The 19,172-nt window shown below is 38.1% G+C and overlaps 1 protein-coding gene across 1 annotated transcript in view; it reads right to left on the bottom strand.

Moving 5' to 3' along the window:
• TMEM131 (transmembrane protein 131) overlaps positions 1–19,172 on the bottom strand; it is a 105,691-nt gene that overhangs the window by 68,545 nt on the left and 17,974 nt on the right. The window contains exons 2-3 of the mRNA XM_084279098.1: positions 16,841–16,902; positions 4,461–4,501 (exon numbers count right to left, since the gene is read on the bottom strand). Of these exons, the coding sequence (XP_084135224.1) occupies positions 4,461–4,501; positions 16,841–16,902 (103 nt within the window). The remainder of the gene's footprint in view (positions 1–4,460; positions 4,502–16,840; positions 16,903–19,172) is intronic.

Here is a 19,172-nt window from a genome sequence, read left to right as displayed (position 1 = left end):
GGGAGTGAGCAAGTGGCAGCATGGTACTTAGTTACCAGCTGGGGCTAAACCACAACACTGCTAGCACCCAGAAGCAACCTACTACCAGATGCAATCCAAGTGCAACTTCAAGTCTCAATAAGGTTAGTCACAGATGCAGTTATAAAGATGGTCAAAACATCTATGCCCAGAAAGACCACAGGGGATATGGATGTCCATCTGTGCTGAGACACCATTTTCTTCCATCTAAGGACATTCTGCACCACTTCTGTAATGTTTTGCAGTTTATCCCAGAGTACTAGGCACTCATTACTGTAAACAACCTGTGCACATCTCTGCATTTAGAGATGAAGAAAATGCTTGTCAAATACAGTATTTAAAGATTTCTGCAAAGTTGGGCAGTGTTCTTCTACATCCTCACTTTACCTCTCTAGCTGTTCTGGGATTTCTGGAGGAGGTCTCTGCACTGTGGAATCTTATCTTTAATTTTATCTTTATTTTAATTTTGTCTTATCTTTAATTGCTGTTGTGGAAAATTCCAGCCTAAGCGTTACTCTACATGTGTTTTTCCCACATTAGCAGTTGTTTAAAGGGTGCTATTTCCTTTTCTGTGCCATAAACTGTCAAGAAATAAAGGCAATAGAATGAAACCATCCAATAGCAAGAGGTCTCATTATCTTATTTAGGAACACAAACTCTTAGAAAGCCATGAAGTTAAATTAAATGAACATGCATCCAAAAGTAACCACGTGAATTTTTAAAATGACAAATAGGCAAGTACCTCATGGTAGGCACTTTCTGTGCCAAAATGCCCTTGAAAGAACCATTTCAAAGACGCAACATTTTTGGCTAAAAAACCCCAATCATATTTCCCTGAGTGCACCCCTGACTTGTGAATATTTAAAAATAATATCGAGCTACATATGTTAGAAAATGTATTTTTATATTTAAAATAATTTTAGAAATCTGGGCATTGCACACAGCCTCAGTGAAAAAGTGAACTCCTGTAAAAACATCTGACCACTTTGGTACCTTGGCAGTAGCCACTGCCAGAAGTGCAGATGAATAAAAAGACTAGCAACTAAAGTTTTTCATAAACTACTCCCAGCTAGTGGTTGGCTTACTTAGGCCAACATTCACCCTGCATCAGGAAAACATACTCATGGTATCAGACGTTAAACTTCAAAGCTAACACTTCCTGAGGGGGTTGTCTGGGGAAAGTGTATGGAAAGAATAGGGAGTAATTTGAATAGATGCACTGTAACCTGACCATGGGCAAGAACAAAACAAATTAAATGGCTATTTCATTTTCCTTCTTCCAATTAGCATTAAATAGCAGATCAAAGATTTGAATAAACTGTCTAGATAGGGAAGAAATATCTGCAAGCTACACCATGGAGGAGATAATATCATAAGGGCAACGAAAGACAAGTCATCTAAAGTAGTTAAGCATCTGTACCAGAAACCTTGAGTTTTGAAAACTACCACTGAAAAAATAATCGCTACAGAAAAGATCCCCATAGATCCAACAACAGAGAAAGCAAATTGGGTATTTACTTTGCAATATGACAATGCAGAGTCTGTGATGCAGATCATCATCATACTGTAACTGATCCCCAAATATACCAATGCTCTGAAGCAGAATGGACTGTTTCTCCTGGCAAACCTGGAGATTTTTCAAATCTGTAAATTGATGTTTTATTGGAATGGACTCTAGAACATTGACATTTCAAACACAGAAAGCAATCTTCTTAGATGAGAAATTAAAATTAAAAATCCTGGAAGCCTATCTAATCCATGGCTTCAGTCACATTCTCAAGCACCACCAAATCCAGTCGTTTCTTGGGAGAAAAAAAAAAAAAAGGGTACATAATCTGTAGGTCTCAATAAAGGTACCTTCTTCTAATGATTCAAACAAGATATGATTTCATTTATACTATGTCCATAAAATCTGACTCTATCCAAATCATAAAACATACTAATAATGGTTCTCAGCAGGTCAACTATGAATGTTAAATGCATGTTTTCATACATGCAATCTGACATACGGCTGCTCCTAGCTACAGCTGTTTAAGTTCCTGCCACAGCTGTGTCCCTGACCACTTTGCAATCCCCTAACAGCTCGTGGAAGAACGCAACAAATCCCCACAGCACGCCAGCTCCAGTTCACAAACTATGTACAAACCCATCGTTTCTGGCAGGGTAGAATAACTCACTGGACCATGAACCACAGCAGCTGAGCCACAGGCACCCATGCTCACTTTCTCTGCCACAGGAGAGAGAATCCTTGGCAGGAAGGACAGGTAAACAACAACTGGGGTGCCAGCATCTTAAACCATGCGTGTTGTTTATGGGTTATGAATGACCTCAAGTCCAGCTGATTTCCTATTACAAACCACAACACAAAGATCACTTAGCTTAAGCTACTTGGCTTACAGTTTGGAAGTTATTTTCCATTATATTGCTCTGTAAGCCATTTCCTTCATTTTCTTCTTCCGGAAGCATTAAGGATCAACTTATTTATCTTTCAATACACAAGGGAAGTTCGATAACATAATTTATGCAATTCTTTTACTGTTGTGCAAAGTCTGAGTCTGCCACAGGGTAACAAGCTTGGGCTTCATGCAAGCAATTTAACTGAGCAAAATAGGGGAAACCCCAAGTAAACAAATATTTAAAGTGCATCATTTTTACTGGATTTTTTAAAATACCTTTGTCTTGACCAAAACTTTATGATTTGTATGATCACAGAAAATTAAATTCAAGTAACATTAATTGCCTGGTAACTTACATGAGGTAATTTATCTCCAATCACAGTACAGTTACACAGGCAGGCATGTATATATAGAATGTCTAAGTGGTTAACAGAGAAACCAGTACTGAATACATCTTTGGTAGTGATTATTTATGGGAGCAGTTCAGTGACATGCAGATTTTGCTTGCTTAATCCAGTGTTAATTGGCAAGTACCAAACAAATACTTCAGTAAAAGCACCAGGTGGAAAGTTTGAATTGAGGGACTTCATAGATCAGAAATAAATGGACAGAAGTACTGGAGGACAGAAAGGAGCCTCCATTGCTGGGGAAAGGGAAAGAAGACAGATTCAGGGAAGACACAGCACCACAAAGTTTCAAATTCAATGGAGAATGACTAATTGAAAATTTTAATTGAAAAGCAAACGAGTTCATATAAGTTTGACAAAATTCATATTACCATAATATACAAATTGCCTCAAGCTTCAGATCAAACTATGAAGTAAATGCCTTATTTCCATACATAATCTTAACTCTTCTACATTATCACAAGAAAGATAATGTGAATTTATATTTTAATTTCACCTTAAGTAAGACCTGCCAAATCCTCATAAGATCCTTCAGTACCTTTATGTTCACTCTTTTCCTCTAAATTCCAAGTATACTTAGAACTATGTAAGCCCAGACTCCAGTGTTTGCAGGTCGTTCAGACAATATAGATTGCAGGATTTATGTCCCTATCTAATCAGAATGCAGCAGAGACTGGGTATTACGTGATACAAATAGGACCAAAGCTTTTAAGTGTAAAATGAAATTTTTTTTTCCTGAGATTTTCCAAAACTTGTGGCAAAGAGAATGATCCTAAGCCTGTGTTTAGGCAACTGTGTACGTAGTAAAATAAGAACTTTTCATATAGCCATCTGAAATGAAGAAAAGGAATAGTCTTTTCATTAAATTCCTTGGGAAACAAATGGAATCAGTCCGTGACAAAAATCTGGCTGCATTTACTGAAAATAAGCTACACTTTACATGGCAGTCTATTGAAAGCTACTGTATAAGAAACAAGGTTCATTATTACTGTTTAATGTACTCATGAAACATACAGGAATATCTGAGGAGTCTCCAGAGAAAAATTAGAGACCAGGGAAAACAAGAGGCCGCTTCTTTTCCTTCTCAGATATTATACATGCAAAGCTCTCCAATAACAGATCATGTTCTGGCTGGACAGGGGAGGACAACACCCAACACAACATGACACAGGATGACACAGGATGGGAAAGAATCTATCAAAAGTAACACCATAAAGTTTTTCATCAAAAGGACCCCAGGAACTTTTGAAGCAGCTTAAACAGACCCACTCCTTTTGCAACAATACTTCAGTAAAATGATTTAAAATTAAAAAAGAACAATCCAACAAAAACCAAAACCAAACCAGCCCTACAAGCAGAGCCTGTTTACCCCCTCTTTAGTTACACAGAACTTCTCTGTGCTGTATGTTACAAAGTGAAATAAAGAATTCTTCCTTTTTGTATTCCATATATGAATTGATTTTGCCCACCAATATTAAAGATTGTGTTACACTTTAGTTTAAATTACTCCATATGAGACAAATAACAGGGAAAAATGACACAGTTTCTATTTGGTCTTATTCACACTGTAACATTATTCTTATAAATACTATCACAAATCTTGCAATAGGATGGCTATATTTAAGAAAATCACGCTTACCTTTTCTGTTGATATGAACTGAGGCCTATAGTTCTCTCAGTCTGTAAAAGAAAAAGATAATTTTAAATTTAAGACACTGACAGCATTATAACTCCTGTGGGAAAAAAAATCCCAACATGCCAGCTACTGAAAGAAGTTAGTAGATCAGATCTTGGAAGACAAAAGGAAAAGTTCTGGTCTGGGGCAGAAAATGCAAATTGGCTTTTCCCAATAATTACTTAAAAGAAATTAAGCCTCTACTGAAAAACTGTTTGGCCCCAGCCAAGAACTGCCATCAGTTGCAGTGGCAGGAACTCCCACAAACTATAAGACAAGCAGCACCTTAACAACTTAAAAACTGAAAGGAGGAAAAAAAAATCTGGGAAATTACAACATTGTAGGGAGTGAAAGAAAAAAAAAAACCCCTAGGATAGATGTGAAAAACACTTCACAAAGGAAAGCATATAAAACAAATTAACAGTTGAGCAATTATCACACCAGTGTAATTTAATGAACTAGAAAACAAAGAACACTATAATCTCCCTTTGATTAGGAAACTTCATCTCTTTCCCTGCTAATGATCTTCTAGCCTCTATTATTCATACCTTTACTGCCACTCTGCCGGACATTACAGTTAATTACCTGAAAACAAGGAGGTTAGGTTGTCAAGGAAATTCCAGTAACTTACTCTTGTCTAAGAAATCCCAACTGGTTTAGAAGGGTGCATATGGAATATCCTCCTGATACAGCTAACACTGAAACACACCTGACTGAAAACTTCTGTCTTCCCATAGGATTTGGGGATATAATTGAGGATTTCAGTCCTTCTCTCACAGGCATGTCATGACCAAGATGAGTATTTATCTTCTGGGAGTGGGAATGAAGCTTAGAGTTCTGATAAACTTTATGGTGCACCTTGGCTCATCTGACACAGTTTCACCTCTAGCATAAGAATGTTTGTTTGCAAGGGGAATGCAAATTTTTTTGTATCTCATTTCAGGACTAAAATAAAATTCCTTGGCTGAGTTCCTCACTGATTTCTACTTCACCTACATACAGATTATACTTTCCTACCCTGCTTTTCCTAATTTTTTTTCATTAAAAATTCTTCAAATAAAAGAAACTGTATTTTGTTTTGCCTTCTGGAGACAATTCTTTGAAATTTCATAATTATTATTACTACTGAACCACTTAATCCACAAACAATAATGTTTTTAATTCATGCCAAGGATCAATTCTGGACAGTAAATCCATGTAGCATTTCAGATTTAAAACAAGATTGTTGGTATACTGACCCTGAAATTGTTATCAAGCTACAGCAAGCTGCGTTTCAAAAAAAAAAAAAAAAAGCAGCTGATCTGTTTGCAACTTCAGGATTAATTTCCAACCTTAAATGTCTAGATAGAGCATTAATTAGATGTTTTTTTGGTTTAACACCCCTGAAATAGAGGGCAGGCTGCCTTGCTGAAGGGATGTTGCGGGAGGAAGGGGTTCCCATGAAGTTACACTTTGCAGTACAGCATGAGCAGTGCAGTTTTTCCTCACTGAACAGAATGCCAAGAGACAAGGGAACTTGTTTGGTGTTGCCACTTTTATCACACCTTAAAAATCTGCAAGTTTTCATTTAAACTCAGTAAGCTTTCACTTAAACTTATATATTATGTTGGCACCATAATTAGAAAAACAGGGTGCTTGTTATTTTTCATTAAAATCTACTGGTTTGTAAATAATTTCATTAAGGTATAATATTCATATGATGAGAAGCTTTTAGTTCAGCTTCTTAAATTTCTGATGTCATCCTCCATTTTCTATTTCCAGTAAGATATAAATAGCTACTTAAAACGTAGTGAATTGTTTCAGGACAGTAAGAGAAATTAAAGAAAGCTGAAAATTAAAATAATCTTTAATTAATTGATGGACATTTAAGATACAAAATGTTTTGTATCTAAAACTTTCTAGGAAATACTGCCTAACAAGTTAATTGATTTGCTCTGAAATACAAAAAATTTAATCAGAAAAATCAGATCTCTGCATTCAGTACCTTATTTTTTTCCTCAGACTGGAAGGCTGAGAGCAAACCTGGTTTTAAACTGTCACTCATTAATTTCTCAATTTAAAAAGTACAGAGGAAACTCAATCGAAGTGAATCAGCTGAAAACGTTTTCTCTTCCATTCAAAAAGGGCTTGAGCTGTCAAAGCTGGCTTGAAACTTCATACAAGCACTCCTTCAAAACATTAAGCCAGTGATTTCCTCTAGTTCACAACAGCATGGTTTTATAAGCTCTGCAGAAAATATATATTGCGAGTATTTTTAAAATGGTTTTAATAAGCCTCAAACAGCTACTTACAATTACATATGCTTATTCTTATTATCTACTTTTGTATCATAAATCCAACAACCATGAATCACCGTCTGCCCTTCCAATTTTTTTTTTTCCTTTTAAATTATGTAACTATTGCCTACAGCTTGCAGATGTACCATTCTTTTTAAAAGCACAACTGTCTACACAGTAGCAACAGACTGCTGCTTGCTGGTAAGGGCTGAACAGGCTGAGATATCTGCTGGGAACTGAGCCCCACACCGGTCTTCACCCCCACCCCGCCGGCCACCCTGAGGGAGGCTCACAGGCAGACTGCTGGATACGTCTCAGCATTTATGAGCTCTCTCTGCACATCTCCGACACACGTAGGACGTGGTTTGGCTCCAGCTGTTGATGAGGAGGGAGGGTGGATCTGAAGATCTGTGGAATACAATCAGTAATCTAGACATACCCAAAACTGACCCAAATCCATTCATTTTTAGTGTTTTCTCTACTAATTGAAATCATCTGGCATTCCTCCCTATGGAACATCTACATGTACCTCTCTCTCCTTTACAGTCATTTTGAGCCATTCCTCTGATTCCACCAGCTCTGTTCTGCCATGCCATGCCATGCATTCACACCTACTGCCAGGAGACAGCCCAGAAGTGCTAGGATAGCATTCCTGTGAAATATGGTTACACAGCTGTACCGGTTTGGGCTGGGTAGAGTTCACCTTCTTAACAGCAGTTAGTGGGGGGCTGTGTTTTGGATTTGTGCTGGAAACAGTGTTGAAAGCACAGAGATGTTTTCATTACTTCTGAGCAGTGCTTACACAGAGCCAAGGGCTTTGCTGCTCCTTACCCCACCAGGGAACAGGCTTGGGGTGCACAAGGAATCAGGAGGGAACACAACCAGGACAGCTGGCCCAGACTGACCAAGGGGATACTCCATACCGTGTGGAGTCATGCTCAGCATATAGGGGGCTGGGGGAAGAAGGAAGAAGAGGGGAATGGGGAACACATTCAGAATGATGGTGTTTTTCTTTCCAAGTACCCACTACATGTGATGGAGCCCTACTCTCCTGGGGACGGCTGAACACCTGCCTGCCCATGGGAAGTGGTGAATCAATTCCTTGTTTTGCTTTACTCACTACAGCTGTCTTTATCTCAACCCATGGGTTTTCTCACTTTTACCCTTAAGAGTCTCTCTTCTATCCCACCAGGGAGGTGGGGGTGAGGTTGTGAACTGAGTGTCTGGGTAGAGCTGCCTGCTGGAGTTGAACCACAACAACCACCAAACATACTCTGTGAAGTTAACAGATGTACAAACACCTTGTATTCCTTACTAACGTCCTTGAAAGTTTAAGTTCATTATTCACTACAACTACATACAACCTTCCATTCAGTAATTGATTTTTCTTTAGAAACATAACTAAAGCGTGTAATTAAAATTGCCAGCAGTTACCTGACTATCAGATGGTGGAAGTAAAGTTCAGATCTTGTGACAGGGCAATGAAAATAGTCATGACCAACACTGTCCCATTTTTGACAACTAAGCCTTGGCTCTAATGAGAGAGAATGTTCTATTAAGTTTTAAATTATTTGGTAGAGAAAATGGTTTGTTATCTGTGCTCTTCAGCACCGTAACTGGCGGCCAATACCCCTAATACCTATCTTAGACTAAGACCCCACCCAGGGCAGCTTTTAGATTGAGGCCAGTGGATATCAAATTTAATTCCAGAAAAATACAGAAACAACTGGAAACAGACATCATTGACAATAGCTACATAGCCATGCCTGTAGTTAACTGCTGAGAATTAATTTATCTTGCTGACACAATACACTCAAGTTTTCCCTCCTATGTTCTGAAATTACAGATTTGGTATGAAAAATATCAGACTAATATCTGTACATAAAGTTTAACATCATCACAAGTAACTCTGGTAGGACATTATGCATCTGAAATACATTTAAGTGCAAAAATCTATTGGATTTACTCTTACAAAGAAAAACCTGGGTTTTGCTTTCAGGTTGCTGTTTGATACAAATTTGACAAATTTGTTTCAATGACACCTCTGTTTTGAGCAGGAGGTCACTTGCTTTTTAGTTAGTTTTGGAGGTTTTGTGGGTATTTTGCTGTGTGGGCTTTGCTTTGTGTTTTTAGGTGGATTTTTTGTTGGTTTTGGTTTGTGTTTTTTTAAAAATCAGGGTCAATCAAGAGCAAAGAAATACCATACCTACTTCAGCAGCTCATCAACCACCGCATCATGGAACTAAACCAAAAATAAAACTCATGTGGTAGTTTCTATAATTACCACTCATTTTTATTACATGTCAATCTTTAGAGACCGGCAGTAAACAAAAAAATATACAAATGTGTTGTTACATGTTCCAAATGCCTTTTTTTAAAAAAACCCTGATCTTCAAATAAAATCATGGCCTTACTGTGCTGCGGTCTGGCATGCTATTTTTCCTGTGTCACTGCACAAAATGAACACAAATGCTAAAGAACTAAAACCATGTACTAGATTAATCCACTATTTAAATTGTAGTTTTGTTAAATACTGCTGGTTTATCAGGTAAAGAGAAATAAAATTATGGTTTTTAAATAAATATAGTTTATTCTTGTCTCTGGTAAAGGATATATCTGTAATAGAGCAGCTGTAGCAAAATATTACTTAACGGAAAAATTTATTAAGTCGTATCTGTACTGGAGAAGTATTACAAATAACAAAATACTACCTTGCAATGTACAGCTCACGAGGAAGGCAGCATGTGCACACTATTTATATTTCAAGAACCATAATAAGGTAAGTTACAGGGGAAAAAAATAAAATTGGAACTACTTCCTGATCCAACTGACTGCCTAACAACAAAAGCTAAAGGTGAGCACAAAATGAAACAGTAAAGATATGCAGCTGAGCGGGAAAAAGAAGCAGGAGAGGGAAAAATCACCCCTTTAACCAGTACTGGGTGATGGTTATCTTTTCACCCAAAAAGCTGTGCTCAAGTATTGGAGATTAAAAAAAAAAATTAAAATTATTAAATTGAAGACAGTATATGAAGATAGTATATGCATTTAGGCTGTGGCTGCTAACAGTTGCATGCCTTAATTTATCTCTTATATAACCCTAGAAGGATAAAATTGAAAACCAAAGGGATTTAAGAATCAAGATCTTGAGACAACTTGCACAAAGTGAGTTAGAGAATTTGAAGGCAGTCAGCCTGCACCAGTTTCAAGATTTACAACAATTCCTCTCTGGAGGCTCATATACTTAAAGATTTCACTAAGAATCTGTACCTTACACACCTGCACACTTCACACACTAGGTACAGTTGTGGAACGATACCAGATGTGGAGAATCAAACTCCACACTTCACAGTCTGGGGGCTCTCTCCACAGACACAGCCAGGGTTGTTAACTTCAGCCAGGCAATAAAACCAAAAAAATCTCACATGCTCCACCCCACCGCACCCCCCCCCCCCCCCAAAAAAAAAAAAAAAGTCTCACTAGTTTGTTATAATAGCTATTCTTCACTTCTTGGTAAGAGGTCATATTACTACATTCAGTCATCTAAACATAGGCATCTGCTGCCACTAAAGATTAATGTCCTAGGGCAACCTGCCTGGTCTCAGGCTGACACGCTGAAGGGCAAAGAGTTTCTCCTCTGCCCTGTGCCATATCTGCCAGGTCCACGTAGATGTCTGGGATAGCCCAGGGCAACTCAGATAGCACTGTTTGCCTATGTTAAAGCAACTGAGGCAAAGCCCTAATGTCTTAAGGACAGTGGGGGAGCATGGAGTGACTTTTAATCAAGGCCTTCTGCTTCTGGACACCAAAATACTTTGCTGTTACCAAAATTCTCAACAACCAAAGCTTTCTGTATTCCTCCCTAAGAGTATCCACACTAATTTAAGAGACTCTTCCAGTTTTAATTCTGTATGGACACTTTACATATTGTTATTTTACAGCAAGGCTGGTTCCTTCATATAGAAAAGCTATGTGCTGCTCACAACTGTATCTTGAGAGACAGATGAAACCGATACATAGACGGTAGCATAAAATCTTCATTGCTGCATTCATGAGTTCTATGCTAATAAGTAAGACAATTAAAAGAACAGTGATTAATATCTTGCTTTAGGTAATGAAAAAGATGAATGCTGTAATCTGGGAGGTAGCTGAAAGTGGACTGAACTGAGTCATTCTTGCCGTGCTCTTACATGACCCAAATGCACATAAGAAAACAAAAACATCAGTTGACTTTAGCTGATGCAACACATGCTATTGACATTGGCTTTGCCACAGTGACTTACTCCTGGGCACCAATTAATTATTTTAAACTAAAGCCTGGGGGTTGCAATTCTTCTGTACAAGGAAAAAAACTGCCTTTTTTTTTGTTTGTTTTTCTTCCTTCCCTGAGCAGCAGCAGGGGTTCAGCTGCTCACAAGCAGTGGCGGTGAACAGGGGCAGCTTTTATTCTTTCATAAAAATCACACACACTGGAAGGAAGCTCCAGAGGCCATCTAGTCAACCCATGCTCAGGGGGAGGAATAGTTAGTGCAGGTTGCTCACAGCTTCATTGCCACTGAGTTCTGAATATGTCCAAATATAGAAGTTCGGCAACTTCTCTGAGTAACCTGGTCCAGTGTTTCATCACCCTCAAGTTTAAAAACTTTTCTCCTTACATGGGTTTGGAATGTCCCACACTGAAACTGGTGTCCAAAGCCTTCCAATCCTTTCTCTGTGCACAATGAAAAATCTGGTGCTTGTCAACTCTGCTCACAGCAATTAGTTTTGCCCTTGGTCTTCTCTTCTACAGGCTAGTCTGAGAAGCATTCCAGCCCCTGATCATCATGGTATCCCTCTGTCAGTGCCTTCTTTCTACTGGGTAGCCCAGATTGGACACAGTGGTCCACAGGTTCTGAAGCCTGGGGGTGGAAATCACAGACCTTATATTCTGGCTCCTGATTTGTTGACACAGTTCAGTAGGCTGGCAGCCTCTTTTGCTACAAGGGCACACAGTTAACTAATATTCAACTTCTTGCCTACCAGGACCCCCTCGGGTCTTTTCTGCAGTCAGTCTCCAACCTGTCCTGCTACAAAGGTTTATTCTCTGCCAGGTGCAGGACTTGCACTTGCCTTTGCTGGATCTCTGGAGGTTCCTGTCAGCCTGCCAAAGTTCCTCTGAGTAGCTGCTCTGCCTCCCAGTGTATCAACTACTTTGCCCAATTTGGTAGCGAGTACTCTCTGTAAGTTTGTGGATGCTATACCATCACTCAGGCTGTTAATTAAGACATTAAGCAATATTGTCCTCATAAGTTTTCATGATGGATAACTGACTATCAGCTGTACTTCATACTTCCCCTGCAGCCTCCCCATCTCCACCAGAACACCCCATGCAAAACCACCATATTGAGTAAAGCCATTGAGGTCAATGGTCCAGTCACTTCATTGCCCACTTGTAGACAAACTGTTGAGATACAGCCCCCATATGGACATCAGTGGAGATCATATCAAAAGTCTTTAAAAGTCAACATACAATATGAAAATTTGAGATAATAAAAAATACATTAAAGCTTTACACCCTGAAAATGCTGTCATTAATACACCAGAACTGAATGGCTGCCACTTCTGTTCTGATACTTCTTTACTGTGGCATACAGAATGAAGTACAGATCACACAGAATGTAGTGAAGTCCCTCCAGTAAGAGATACGCATTGCTGATTCCCACACTTGTACCTCAATCTCATAGCTTCCACCTTGCAAAATCGCTGCATATCCTGTTAAGATTCTGTTTATTTGACTTTTAGAATCCTTGTCACTCTCATTACTAGCTCTTGTGACTAGCAATGTACAGCAGTTTAAGAATAAAGACAGCAAATATATGTATGAAGTAAATGTAAATCACACGTTTTCCTTTTTCCCCATTTTAGCTATTCTGCCAGCCAATGAGTATCGGTAAAATAATTTCCAGAATTTCACCTGTAAAAAAGCATTTCTAAGATTATTGCTGCAAGGGTAAGTGTAGTGATTCATGTTAAGAGAATTTCCCTGAAGAGTCTTACCATTCTCCTTTTTCATTGTAAGAATATGGTAGTTTAAAAATATGACTACACAGGCAGCAGTACTTTCCAAACACTCAGTCTGAATAGAAGATCACTCACTCTGGAGAGCAGTGGCCCCAACTACACTGTGCAGGAAAGCATTAGATACGCAATGCGAGAGGTCTCACAATAAACAGAATGACCTGGGAAACCACCCTTTATGAACTAAAAGCAAATGAAAACTTGCCTCTGGAAAATAAATCTTCCTTTACACTCCTCAAAAAGTGAGTCAGTATGTTGGCTTAACATGAAAGGATAAATTATTAAAAGTAACAGTTGTAGTTTATTTCAGCACTCCTAATATTTGCAGATGACATCATCGTCAGGGGCTTGAAGCATCTGTCAGGTCTGGACAAGGGTTCAAATAATCAGGACACTGGGAGGAGAGACCTGACACTGACAAGGAGAAGTTCATCTGAAGGAAAGCTCTAATCTAAAACTGGGAATAATTGACTAAGAGGTAGTACGCCGAAGAAAAGAATCTGTCTGCAGAACATAGTGAAATACAAACTATACAAGCCAAGAAAATGCTGTCAAAAATTTACAACTCATTTTGGAATGGTTAAAAAAAGTGTTATCACACAGAGAAGCAACTCCCCTGTTCTGTCTGAAAGCCTCCCAGTACTAACATCCCAACGAAATGCTGTGCTTTAAGATTCACACAGACAAAAATCCAGCAAAGAAAGTTATAAGGTATTTTTTTAAATTTCCATGAAGCTGTTCTAAGTCTCTTTTAGTAAAAAATGATCATTATGAAGATAGAAAACCCCCAACAAACTAACAAAAATTATCTGAATGTGTATCAGAGGAAAAAGAAGCCATAAAATAACAGTTTTGGCATGAAACAAACGCGCAGGTAAGAAAACCTGTCAAAGTTACTTCTCTAGAGGTTTTGAGAATGGAATGGTCATGCATCTGACAAGCATGCTTGATCTACACACAAAACTACCTATAGGAAGTAGAAGGTCATCTCCTGAGATCTGTTCCAACCAAACAAATCTATGACCCTGAAGTGACAGCCAATTATATAGGCATCTGCAAATTGCCTGCTATTGAAGAAATCAAACCCTACATTGCATTGAGCAGTGGACAATATAACTCGCACCCTATGTTCAGGATCCACATAATCATTGGAAGAGCACAGAAAGTTTTTGAGTCCTTACAGAGACTGATTCATGTGAAGAACAGACAGAATTTGGAAAAAATCTCTCATCACTGTAATTGAATCTATGGGCAGAAATAGCATAAACTTATTCAGATACAAATCTTTAAGCATGTATGCTAAAGAATAAAATGCTTGGTTTTGTTCTGTTAAAATGGACAGCAAAGCTACACAGGGTAGCACTTTCATCTGTGGACTGGAAATCCACACCCAAAAGTCATCTCTACTTCATTACTATTATTCACTAGCATGAACCAATGACATTTCCATTGCCAGATTATTTTTACTAAATGCAAGGGTACTTAAATATTTCAAAAGACTTATGTTCTTTCAATAAATAACAAATTTAAGTCAGTTTGGTCAAACCCAGTTTTCCTGCACATTTCACTTTTTACAACAGAAGTCCATAAGGCAAATAAGGAGTGTTTCACCAACCTTGAGGGAGATGGCAGGAATCCCTAATGATTAAATTATGTAAGATGCAGCATTTGGTTCCCTTATTTGGAAAGCAACTCCTTCCAACAAGAAAAGGGCTTGCTTTCATCGTAAAGGTATCAAATTCTGAGGAGAGGAAAATAAACCAAGACTGGAGATGGCTTTGACACTTTAGTGATTACTGATCTCTTTCTGCACTGAAACGGTTATTTTTTTTATATTAAAGAAGCCCAACACCTGAAGGTGACATAACATCAGACAATACTGAGTTGCTACATCATCATCATATTTGTGCTGTAACATTGGATGTCCTACAATAAACAAACATACAGGAAGCCTGAAAGAGAAGTGTTCAATGACATTGCAGTAGGTTTAAAACTTTAGTAACTCCTGCTCCTAAGATGTAAAACTGGTTTTAGAACAACACATTTACTTTGGTTTTATTTTTTTAATTGCAGTAAATAGTCACAAGAGGTCTCCATATTAAAATCTACAGGAAAAAAAGTAATCCATAAATTGTAAGCTAGAGAATGCTGTATCATTCTGATTAACAGGAACTGGTTTCACTTATGTAAGTAGTTTTGGCTGTAGAGCCACAACCGTAATATAAGACATATAAACTATTTATTAGACATGTTGTCTCTTTTGCTTTGTTTTAAGTCACATACTCAGTGCTGGATAAACGGTGGCCGAATGCGATCGGAAGCACTGCAAAGTTTACAGTACGACATCTGGTATTCCTTGACTTTGTCCCACCAGAACATTTATCCTCATTTTCCTGTCTCTGCTGCTTCTTGCAATGAAGTTGGAACGATTAACAACCCACTTTACCATTCCGTCTCTTTATTAGTTCTGGAGGTGGTTCAGAGCAGCGTCACTACTTTCTCACCCTGAGAACTACTGTGATTAACAGTATGTTAAAAGGAAAAAAAATACTTTCTAATTTGTATATTCTCAAAGTGTGTAGAAGAAACTAAGCTTAGTGATATTATTTTCTCTTATATTCATACTGATGAATTGACTCAAAAATTGTAATAGTTGAGACTTTCCATGTGTTGGTTACAAATTCCACTGTTCTACCCTGTATGTCCAAAAATAAGCCTGTATAGGTATCTGTTATGAGAATGCATTTACCAAATGACATCTAAGCAAATCTTTAAGGGGAACCTGGGGCTTTTTTTTTGCTTGTTTTTTTATGGTCAGTTTTGGGGTGGGGTTGTGGGGGGTTTTTGGAGGGGAGGAGGAATAGGAGTGATGTTGTATGGGTTGGGTTGGTTTTTAACTGAAACCTTTTCTGACACCAGAGTAGATAATTTTGAAGGACCTTGTCCTTGTACATTATAATTTGAAAATCTACAACAAGATATTCTTGATTTACACTAAGGACCAAGGAGTGGAAGAAGGAAAAAAAAAAGCCAATCAAATAATAAACCTTAAAACTTAGGTAGGGGGAAGAAAAAACCCCACCTTTATAAATCTGAAAAATAATATTATCACAAGCCCTGAACTATACAGCTTGTACATTTGTTGTTTCTTGTAGATAAGAGGTAGAGAGGTAGGAACTGTAAATCAAATGCTGCACTGGTAATGAATGAAGCTGAACAGAATCACATGCCATGGGTACTTATCATTTGAACAAATAATTGCTTGCTTCTTTCTCCTCTCCTCCCTCTCAACTACCAGGACTAACATCATCAAGGAATTTAAACAAAAGATATTCTCAGCATAAGTACAATCCACAAAATGCACATCTATGAAATTCTAGTCAACAGAACTTCAGAACTAGGTAGCTCTGAAGTATCAAGCCACTCTGCCATGTATTTCATTACAACTACCATCATCTCAAAATACCAGCACAAATTCTTTAAAGTCAACTTTTTGTCTGTTTTGACTCACATCAAAAGAAAGCTGGCAAGAATGGCAACAATATACCCGAAAAAATCCGTATTTGCAACAGCAATTACCTCACGGCATTAACACGAACTTTCTTTAAGCCCAGTGGTGACACGGCCCCAGGGGCTTGCCTTTACATTTCAGCATCTTGCAACACTTCCCTGTTCCTCTAGTTACGCTATCCAATTCCATCTCAACTCCACATCAAGGTGAGTCTTAAAACACAAAGCATCCCCCAGTTTTTCTGAGGAAAAACCCAGACAAATAAGTCAGACAAAACCTTGAGTAAACTCCACCAGTTTCCCAACACAAAAGGTCAGGGAACCAGAACCTCAGGTTACACCAAATCATATTGTTGAAAATAAGTCTAGAAGGTCCAAAAGCTTTTTTGGACTTTAGTTTGAGGCTTATTTTCACAAACCTGCTCACCCACGAGCTTCAAAAAAGCAGCTGTCAAAAGGAAGGTGAAATATTACTAGCTCAGACTTACTCCAACTACATACCTGCAATAGGTCTCCTTCATCAAAGCGCAGCATTTCTATTATGCCATCCGACTGGATAAAAGCTGTGAAGAAAAACAAAAAAAATATGTAACTTAGCAGAAAAACATTTTGGTATTAAATTCAAAAGAGCAACTTAAACATCTAGAACCTGCTGTACCTCGTTTTGTAGATAAAGCTATGACAAAACAAAATTACAAATTTAAATTTGGTATTTAGAGTCTAACTAAATACCAAAGATAAATCTGCAATACTAATTTTCCTTGGAGAGCTCAAATTCCAATATGCTCATATTAATAAAAGTACCACACTTTGCAAATCAGTCTTTTGGCATAAGAATGTGAACGACTCAACTTCTAGGTTCCCTGAAAAGAGTGACTGAACCAAGCTCACTCAGTACTTCAACCAACACAACTGACTGGGTGCCTAAACAACTGAGTTTAACACACATAACCTATAAATAATTCCAGCCCTTACAAACAGAATTTCAGTTCCATTTGTACAGCTGAAATCGTAACTGTACATCTGGAAAGCCTTATTCACACTGTTCCCTAATCCTCAGTGTGGCAACAACTCCCTCCTCCTGTCTTGACCGGAACAGTAAAACGTAGTGTTTGAAATGGTTGAGAAGTGTTTGTACCACAAGACTAAACTCATGAAAAGTTCACGCCTCATTCACATATAGGATCCTCAAATTAAACATTACTCCTCCACTCATTTCCTCTAGATGTTTGGTCAGGAAGTTGTTCTTCAAAACGTAGGGAATGCTACTTTCTTTTAAGGACAAAGAAATAAGGGCATTGCCCTTCCTGTGAAATATAATAATCTGTACAAGAAGGAACATGAGTTAAAGAGGAACAAAAAGTTCAAAGAGGTCTAAATTTTACTGCCCAAGACTATTCACAAAAACGCAGGCAGGTCTTTAGAAGAAAACACCGTTAACAACCTCAAACCAGAAAATTGTATTAAAAAAACCAACAACCCTCCCTATAAATAACTTCTCCCTACCCTACGACCTTTTTCCATGACAGCCTGCACTGTTCAGCTAGATGCAGTTGAGAGAGTGATCACACACCCGCCTTTCCACCCAGAGGGACAACCTCAGCAGGAAGAAGTTCAAGATTTCCCAGCACACAGATGCACACCATGCACTTCCGCAAGATGGAATTTGAATCCCAGTCTGAAGGGGGAATTTTAAGGCTTTCACCTCCCACTTTGAAGGTCACCGGTTTAACAGTTACTGTAAGGTCACCAATATTGCCATTTGGACCTGTGATATTTTAAAAGGAAAAGTGACTCTGCTTTCAGAAAGCAACAACATAAGGAAAAAAGCACTCTTGGCAGATGGGAGTAAAGGCACGTACCACACAGAAACACTGGTTTTGACACTTATTTGTCCCAAGCACTTCCTCACTGGCTGCTTTAGTGACAGCTCACTAAGGACCCAAAATTCAATCTACTACTAAAAACAGACTGCCCCCACATTTTGATACCTTCTCCTAAATGGTACAAACTCCATAACCTTGGTTTTGTATGACTGAAAGTAAAAGATAACATAAAACAAAGATTGTTACTGTCATCTCCAAAAGTATCTTTCAGTATATTAAAAAAAAAAAAAAAAGCCACAAAAACCCCAACAAACAAACAAAAAAAAACAAACCCCTGGACAACAGAATTTCATACACTTCCTTCCCAAGCTACCATACCTCAGAATACTCACGCATAGTGACACAGGTTGAAAACCTAGCCCAGCTCATGTGGAAACATGAAAATCACCACAGAAGGGAAGAGAGGGCTCAGATTATAAACAATATGCAGGTCCTGCAATATCAGCAGTGGCATGAGTGGTACTACTCAGCCATGTCCTTGAAAATCTTTTGGGTATTTACTGTTATTACCTTAGTGATTTCCAAAACAAACAAAAATCATCCCTAATCCAAGAACCAGGGGTTTGATCAACCGTTTACACTGACGAACTACACAGAACAGAGCAAGAGATTAGAAGAAACAAAACTAAACTAAAACAGCATTTAAACAGCTGTGATGAGGTAGAATCATACATCTTAGGAAGATGTTGGTTTTTAAAACTTAAAACTAATGGAGCAGGTCTATCAGTTTAAAGTTTAATCCTAGAAACAAAGAACAAGTGGGTTCTTGCACATTTAACTGGCAATACATACGTAAAACATTCAAGTAACTGTTTAATTTTTTAGTGTTTAAAGCCACTCAAAAAAAATCTTTAAGTGAATTCCAGCACATGATCTAAGAAGATGAAACTTTGAAATGTTAGGTTAAAGAGAAAAGTATTACAGTTAATCACAATTTCACAAAGTGT

The sequence above is a fragment of the Gallinula chloropus genome (genome assembly GCF_964237585.1).
Source record: "Gallinula chloropus genome assembly, chromosome: 1".
In the NCBI taxonomy this organism is placed as follows: Eukaryota; Metazoa; Chordata; class Aves; order Gruiformes; family Rallidae; genus Gallinula; species Gallinula chloropus.
The sequence above is the reverse complement of the archived record's forward strand: the minus strand, read 5'-3'. Positions and strand labels throughout refer to the sequence as shown.